This window comes from Mustela nigripes, chromosome 1 (genome assembly GCF_022355385.1).
Source record: "Mustela nigripes isolate SB6536 chromosome 1, MUSNIG.SB6536, whole genome shotgun sequence".
NCBI lineage: Eukaryota > Metazoa > Chordata > Mammalia > Carnivora > Mustelidae > Mustela > Mustela nigripes.
In genome coordinates this window covers 22,143,331-22,152,181 of record NC_081557.1, presented here as the reverse complement: position 1 = coordinate 22,152,181, position 8,851 = coordinate 22,143,331, and the positions used below count along the sequence as shown (strand labels likewise).

The following is an 8,851-nucleotide window of genomic DNA, read 5'->3' as shown; positions in this document are numbered from 1 at the left end:
CGTGGGTTAAAGCTTCTGCCTTCAGCTCAGGTCATGATCCCAGGGTCCTGGGATCGAGCCCCACATTGGGCTTTCTGCTCAGCGGGGAGCCTGCTTCCTCCTCTCTCTCTCTGCCTGCCTCTCTGCCTACTTGTGATCTCTGTCTGTCAAATAAATAAATAAAATCTTAAAAAAAAAAAAAAAGATTATGAACGCTGCTCCTGGTGAAGGCCCTGTTCATTTATTAGTTCCTTTATTTGATTATTCACTTATTCACCTTTCAGAACACTTTAATGTCTACCAGACATCCTATTGATAGAAAAGAGAGAAATTCTAATCTGAATAAGACACAATACCCATAGCCTACCCTTCTGTCTTCTACACTGACATCACTCATACCTTCCTTAAGGACAGATATGTTCGTAACACTCCTTAACCGTAAATGCCTAATTTGGTATATTATTTCCACTGCCTCCTTCTAAATGCATGGGAGACTATCATTCATAAAACCCTTCTGCCAAGCCTAGACAATGCCTTAGAATTCTCTGCAGTATTCTGGGTGGTCATTATCAGCTAATATGTGAGAATTAGGATGTGAGAAGAAACCTATTTGTCATTATAAGCCTGCAATATGAAATACAAACTTTTTGTATATAAGATCTATACAACCTAACCCAAGCCTAACTTTTAGTCTCCTCCTATGTGAATATAAAATGCTATATCCATCTGTCCTATAGAGTTATTCCTTATAAATTGGTTATATTTCTTCTAGTAATGCTTTTTACTTCCTTATTCACCAACTCAGCCTTCCCCAAATGCAAATATTACTACTTGGACAGCTTTCCATACATAATTATCTAGTTTCTTATTTTTGTGTCCATAGCACTTAATGTATTTTAAAGTACTTCTAACATTATTTTATATGTATTTGTTGGTATAATTCTTTTCTCCATCAGATAGAATTCTCTATGTAGGCAGAGAACCTGTTTTATTTTCTCTCATAGCTCCAGTATCTATGTTAATGCCCAGTACTCAATAAATATTTGATGTGTGATAAATGTACTTATACGTTTATACAGCTAGCAAATATTGAGTATTGCCTGTGTATTAAGTATAAAATATGGTATAAAATTGTTGTAATTTTGTTGGGAAAGCTATTTGAATAATAAGATTTTTAAGCTTGATTTAAATGACTGAACAAACTACAGATGAAGGATATTTACAACTGATAGAAGAAGGAATAAATTTTCCTTATATACAGAGAACTTTTAAAATGAATAAGGAATAACCTACCAACCTAATTTTTTTTATTAACATATAATAGATTATTTGTTTCAGGGGAACAGGTCTGTAATTCACAGCGCTTACCATAGCACTTACCCTCCCCAATGTCCATAACCCAAACCAATTTTTTAGAAAAATGGGCGGATATATGTGAAGGAAATTTAGCTGTCCCTTAAACATACAAATGAAGATGCCCAATTTCAGTTACAATAAAAGAAATGCAAATTAACACTGCACTGAGCAGGGGCTCCTGGGTGGCTCAGTTGGTTAAGCTTCTGTCTTCAGCTCAGGTTGTGGTCCCAGGGTCCTGGAATCAAGCCCCACATTGGGACCACCCTTGAGCAGGGAGCTTCTCTCTCCGCTGCTCCCCGTGCATGTGCTCTCTTCCTCTCTCTCTTTGTCAAACAAATAAATAAAATCTTAAAAAATAAAAACAATCTGTATTGACCTGCCGGTTTTCTCTTAATAAGTTGTCAATAACCTAAAATATTTGGTGAGACACTAAATTAGCAAGGGTGTGGAAAAACTAGTACTTTCTTGTACTTTGCTGATGGAAATATAAATAGTACAATTTCTGTGGAGGGCGTTTGGTAGATACTTCAGAATTACAAAAAATATTTACCCTTTGATCCTTTTGGGTATTTACATTACGAATCTATTTACTCATATGTAAAATAAACATATCTATTTATGAGGCATATTTTTAATAACAGGATTGGAAATAAATTAAGTGTCCATCAGTAAGCACTTGGATAAGTAAATTACAGTATTTGTATACAGTAGAATACTGTTACATGTGTATTAAAAAATACAGGGGAGCTCTGTAGTCATTTTGTAGGCATAGCTTGGATGTGAAGGAGAACTGGATATAAGAGGCCAGATAAATGGAATTATTCTTTTTAGGAAAATGTTCGTAGAGTGATAAGAGATTAAAACAGACAAGGAATGTAGGACTTGAGAACCCTAATGGCAAAGAACTTCATTCATGTCTTTGAGCTGATAATTTCATTTACATTCCTGAGCTTAATGGTAACTCTTATAAAGAATGACTATATTCTTATTTTTCTATTGGTTTGTTCTGAAAGAGTCAATAAAGAACAAAAGTTCTAAGTTAAATTTAGCTTTCTTTCAGAGACAATGTGCCAGACCAGTTGTAGGCTATATAAATCAATCGTGTCTTGCATTTACTTTATTTTTATGCTAACCTCAGCTATGTTTTAGTTTTCTCATTGGTCACTAACATTCTTCAGGTGAAATTGCCAATGAAGATGCAAATAACTGAAACTTTAAGCCTTTTATTTTTTACCGCTTGTTAAAAAATCTGCTTAAAGTTGGGGCAAAAGTTCTTTGTTTCTTATATTGTTTCTTTATATATTATAATTACGAGTGCTATTCCTGCCCCCTTTATATATAAGTCAGTAGTCCTTATTCCACTCTTCATTTTAGAGTGTAGTGTGCCTGCAGTTGTTTTGATTTCATCTATGGAAGTAAACTCCTCAGTGGTCACATATTAACACATAAACCCCGTGATCAGTTTTCAAAGTATACAGTGTGTTTTTAAAATTGTGTTATTCTCACAGTGATCTTTCCGAGATGACTTACTCTCCCATTTTCTTGAGTTCTCCACTAAAATATCATTTAATTAGGAATGTATTCTGTTCTCACTCTCTATAAAAAAGTAAAACCACTCTCTCACTGTCATCTCACTGTCTTATTTTTCTTCAGGGCACTTATGGTCACCTACCAGATAATATCATCTATCTTCTCCTACAAGGCTGCCAGCTCAGTGAAAGAAAGTGACATCAAATCTCTTGTTTTACTGGCAAATAGGGTGCTCAATAATTAGTTATTGAATGTGTGAATGAATGAATAATTTAAAAAAATTTTTTTTTCAGTGTGAATGAGTGAATGAATTATATAGTAGCAAAACTGAGTTAAGTTACATTAATTAATACAAATAAAATAATGCTTATTTTGAATGTACTGTCCATGGTTAGATTTTAAAATTTATTAGTATTTATAAGTGAGCTCTTTCCAGTTGACAAAAATAGAATCTTATGACTTCTTTGCTTTCCTCGAAATGTCACCAGCATGTATATTTTCCTGTCACAAAAATTTTACATATGAGGATTTGCCAAGACTGATAGCCTTCAGCAATCATCTACTTTATAAATCCAGATTTTACTTTGCCATTATTAGTTTAAAAACAACAAAACAACCCTGGGTTTTCTGTGTCCTACCTGGGACAAAATATTGTTAAAACTCTTATGATTAAAGATTAAACAAGTAGTCTGAAGCTAGCTATGTCATTTATCAGAGATAGCTTTTACTCTAAGTTTTACTGTAAGTTGCCACGAGTTCCCCACTTGGGGGATACAAAGAAGGGTAAGAATATGCACACCTAAGTCAGTAATTGTAGCTCAGTAAAGGATAGAGCAGTGCTGCTTCCAGTTGGAGGGGTGTGTAGTTTTAAGAAGGCCCCCTTCCCTTGGCCTGTGATTTTGATTCTCTCTCTTAGGTAGGTCTGCTTTTTTCCCCCCATCCAATCATCAAATCCTATTCCCTTTCATCCCACGAATTGGTAGCTTACAACATATGCTGAGACCTAATTTCTTCAATATTATATAGTTCTATTACCAAAGCCTTCAATGGTTCCAGCACTTAGGGTATGTATTAAATCTTTATTATATTAAATCCTCATTACACTTTGGCTTTCTTAGTGGTTCAGCCATAATAATCCTTCTGATTGATGTGTGCATATTGCAGGTTGACAACAAATACCATTTTTCAAATGAGGTAATGTATTTACAAAGGATAGTGATAGATCTTCTGATTCTCTAGTGAATCATGATACAATAATTAATATCATTTAGGTAGTGCTTTACAATTACAAAATATTCATTGCCAGTGTTGCATTAAGTTCTCACAACAGCCTAACAAAATAGTTGTTATTGGTGGTTGAACGGAGGCTCAAAGTGGTTAGTTAACCATTTGGGTTCTTGCTTTCTGTTATGCCATATTGAGAAACAAGAAATGATAACAGTAATAAGAAAATGTCTTATTTAGATTGTTTATTTGGTGTGCAGCTTTTGTCTGAATGTTTTTTTCTTTCTAACATACTAGAGGTGAGGGATGGTACTATTTCATTTTTCTGTGTTCCTTCTGGTCCCCCATCAGAGTTAATTTTTCCATATCTTAATATATTTTTACTGAACCATTCCATTATTCTCTGTTCCACAGTTGACAAAAGTAAAAGTTAGTCTGTAACTGTGAAACAGAAGTTTTCATAATATAAAACTAAAGCAACATGTTCTTATTAAACTGAGTAATTGATGACATGTTGATTTATTTAATGCATCTTTTTTGTGGAGTTGATATTTTTTCTTAGAGTATTATCAGACTTAAAGCATTATTTATCATTTTTCAGAGGGAATATTTGAAGTCTTTGTTTTATAAATCTAAGCCTCAAAAGATTTCACATTATTTTTAAAAATCTGATTATATTTTAATGCTTTGTGTTTGGGTACAAAATTTTTTTCCTATAAGGGTATATTTATTTTTCCAGTTTCATTTTTATTGAAGAATTAAAGCTTTTCATCATTAATAAAATTTGTAATGTCTACCTTGTGAATATTTTAGTTGCCATATTTAATCCTAATTTCTAAAAAAATAATAATAACTTAATTGTAACAAAAAAATCTTCCAAATTTTATTCTTATATTTTAATGAATTATTTGTGTTTTATATGTAAACTGTCACAGCATGAAATCAGTTTTCTGCCTTGATTCATCCCAAATCTGAGATTTCTATCACATTAATATTATAATTAGAAACAGTAATAGAGACGGCAACTTAAAAAGCATACTTTGCTTCTTGGCAATTTAGCATATTTCTCTGAGTGCCCAAGACTTCAAGAACCTTCAGTGCACTAATAAATTTATTAACTCAAACTTAAAAGAAGTGAAAAGTCTCTTTCTTTCTCTCTCCCCATGGCCAGTCTGCTAAAATAGATTATTCATGCTTATTTGATTCAGGTAGGCTTTTGCAAGCTTCCCTACTAGGCCTGGGAATGTGGTACATTGAGGCCTTTTCAGAGGCTTCTGACATAGACCAAGCTTTTATTGCATGGTGTTTTATTATTACCAAATCCTAGTCTCCACCCAGTTTGTAGGCACTCTGCTTATTCTTTTGAATCAGGAAAGGTTATCACCTACCTTAATCCATGGAGCAGCGTGGATTAAGGACACCAGTGTGCCCCAGGATTCTCAAAGAGGATCCTGGAAACTTCTTGTTTCTTCTTTTTTGCTTGTCTTTACTAAATTCTATTGGGCCTTAGGAGGATTTGCATCTGAAATGGGCAACCTGGTGTTTTTCTCAATGAAGACATCAGATCAAAGTTCAGTTAGTCAAGGCCTTTCTAAAACATTAAGGGGGCTTGGACTTACACAATAAAAAGATGAGCTCTAGCAGAGATTGCAGTAAAAACATTCTGAACTATAATCCGGATAAAGAATAGATTATAGGCCAAAGAACAGACCTTGTTTAAATTGCTTTATACTAATAACTTTACATTTAAAAACTTTACCCTATTTTTTAGAAACGTACTTTAATGTTTCATAATTTGTTAATACTGCCATGATAAATAGATAAATCATGTTTTAGGAGCCATACTTGTATATATATTGTATTGAAAATATTAGGTTGAGCTCATTGGTCTCTTTCATTAATGACAGCAAACAGTATTTTATGGAGGGGTGAGCAGTCATTTTACCTAGAAAATAAATGCCAAACCCACAGACTAAATCTGAGAGTTATGTTTCTATTAGACTTAATATTTTTTATTCTTTGTTACTGTATAATTTGATGTTGGTAGGCATCCAATTTAAGAATATTAATCCTTTAAATCTTAAAATTCAAAGATCTAGTGTCAAGGAAATGTCTTTATCTAAATTACAAAGTTGGCAGTTACTTAGTTAAATAAATTAAGAACTCACTCCATAGAGTTCTTCAGTTTCTGCAAATTATCTGCAGATTATCTGTTTTGTTGAATGTTCTGAAATTTGTCTGTAGTATTCAGGACAGTGAAAATTATGTAAATTTAGATTAGAAACTATTAGAAATTATTGTCAATCTGTTAGTAGTTGAACTTTGGACAGAGGTATATATATTTCTAATGTATTGAATCAGCGCAGAGTCCATTCAAAGCAATATAATGAGAATGTTCTGTGACTAGGCCTTTACTATCCTGTGTAAATAAATTCAACATCAATAGCTACTAGAGTTTCTTATGAGAAAGATGATTTGTTGGAGAAATAGGTAATGCACAAAAGAGGAAGTATCTATGAACTAATGATTATGTCAGGTTTCTGGTTTATCTAATATTATTTGTATGCATTCTCCCTCTTTAGCACATGCCTTGGTCCCAATGGGAGTACCCCCAACATATTTTATACTATAAGTTTAATTTTAAATTTGTAAGAAATTTTGAATATATATATACACTGTCTCGTGAGAATTTAATTTTTAAATGATGCTCAGTTTAATATATTTAAATAGCTAGTTTCTTTTGGGCCCCTCACCAATGATTTCATTGGCTTAAGTTTTTATTAGTTCTTAGTAATTCCATATTTAATTTGTCATTGAAACCTGTAACCTTTAAAAAACAATTAATATATTATATTAATTTTTTTTTAACTTGGGAAGATTTACAGTAAGGAAAACAAAGAGGTATTTGAATTCTTATCAAATTTGATAAGAGAAACATGAGAGGAAAAGGTTGATTTCTAAGTCATCGTTTAAAATAATAAAAGTTGTATGCTTCTTTGAAATTTAATAAGTCTGTGTATATCAGCTCTTCCTATCAGCATTAAAATGCTCAGATATATCATATTTTGCTGAATGCAGTTCAAAAACATTGTAGTTTTAAAAAAATTAATTTTTTTAACAATCAATATGGATTTTCTTAACAGTCTGGACCAGTCTCTTCTTCAAGATTTGGTCACTATTATGATGCATCAAAAAGGATGCCACAAGAACTAATTGAGGAATCAAAATGGCATGGATTTTTCTTTCCAGAAAAATTATCTTCAACTCTTACTATAGAACCATGGTAAGTTAATGACTCCATTCTAATTTCACAGGTTAACAATTCATTTTTACCACTCTTTAAAATAATGCATGACCAAAGGTACATACCCTAATAATAAATGTTTTCTATGTAACATGTAACTGTAATCATGCATATGTTTCATACTATTTCTTTATATGTGGTTTTCTTTTTCTGGTCCTGTATCTATTGGAATTGCTGTTATTCTTAATTTACAGTTTGAAAAGTAATAATACCTGCTGTTCTTATATTCAAAAAAATGTGGAATAGTTTTTATATCAAGGTCTTTTAGCCCTAAATGCAGATAGATATCTAAATACTACTGATTGATAATATAGCAGTGAAAATGGTATGATGTACTGCTGTTTTTCAGTAAGTGTTCTATCAAAAAGTAAACAGAAAGTGTTAGTTTTCCAATATTTTATTTCTTAAAGCTTTCTACTTCTAGTAAAATTATTCTGTAAATATAGCAATCTGTATTTTTTTAGGTTACCTTCAAAGAATTCAGGGGTCTTTTGAGTTTAACAATGAAGTGTTTTAAATAGTAAACGAACACAACATGTTTATAGTGCAACTAATTTTATTAAGGCAAAACTCTGAAAATTACAGTACTTGACATTGAATAATTTATAGTGTTAAGAATATATAATTTCAATTCTGGCTGCCGTTGAGTTAAGGAAAGTAATCCATGGAGTAGGTTGTAGCCTCTCTTTTCTTTCATTTTGTAAAACCATTATTTTCAAAATGAGATGAGTTATTCCATGGAGATTTAAGAGACAAGAAATTGGGAACTGAAATGACTTACAAATCCATAGAGTCTCTTTCCAGGAATATTACTTGAGAATTTAGTGAAGACTATCCTATTTATTGTTACTAAATCTCTTTCAGAAAATAAAAAATATTCACTTCATTATGGTTTCTCCATTCTGTGGCTTGAGACTTACCGAAAGTGGTGCTTTGATGTTGTCTTAGTGTTACCACCAACCATTAATGAATGACTGCTGCGTGTGTTGGTCACTCTACTACCTATTACATTGGTTACCTAGCGCAGTCCTTGTATGAACCTTAACAAAGTGTATATTCCCATTATCCAGAAGATACTGAAATTCACAGAAGTTATTTATTTGAGGCTCAACTATTAAGTGACAGAACCAGGATTAACCCAAATCAGATCCCTCTCTTTTTGCTTTACTGCTTCAAGAGACATTGCTGTCCTTTGCCTTTACCGTCCTATCTTATGAAGGAAAGAGCACTAATAAAGAAATAAAAAAAGAAATCTGAGTTCTGACTGTCAATCCTACCGTTAACCTTAGGAAATTCCCTTAAATTCAGTGAAAATGAATATCCTGTGAAAAATTAGGGTAGAGGGATACCTTTTGTCCTACTTACATCACTAATATTTTGTTAAGTTTGAATGATTATATTGATTATACTTAATCAATATATCAATACTATTAATTTTTGCCATTCCCTAAACCAAAC

The 8,851-nt window shown here is 32.3% G+C and overlaps 1 protein-coding gene across 2 annotated transcripts in view; it reads left to right on the top strand.

The window, feature by feature from the left end:
- ELP4 (elongator acetyltransferase complex subunit 4) overlaps nt 1-8,851 on the top strand; it is a 243,466-nt gene that overhangs the window by 58,116 nt on the left and 176,499 nt on the right. For both annotated transcript variants that reach the window (XM_059406558.1, XM_059406566.1), the window contains exon 5: nt 7,233-7,372. In XM_059406558.1, coding sequence (XP_059262541.1) covers nt 7,233-7,372 — 140 coding nt within the window. The remainder of the gene's footprint in view (nt 1-7,232; nt 7,373-8,851) is intronic.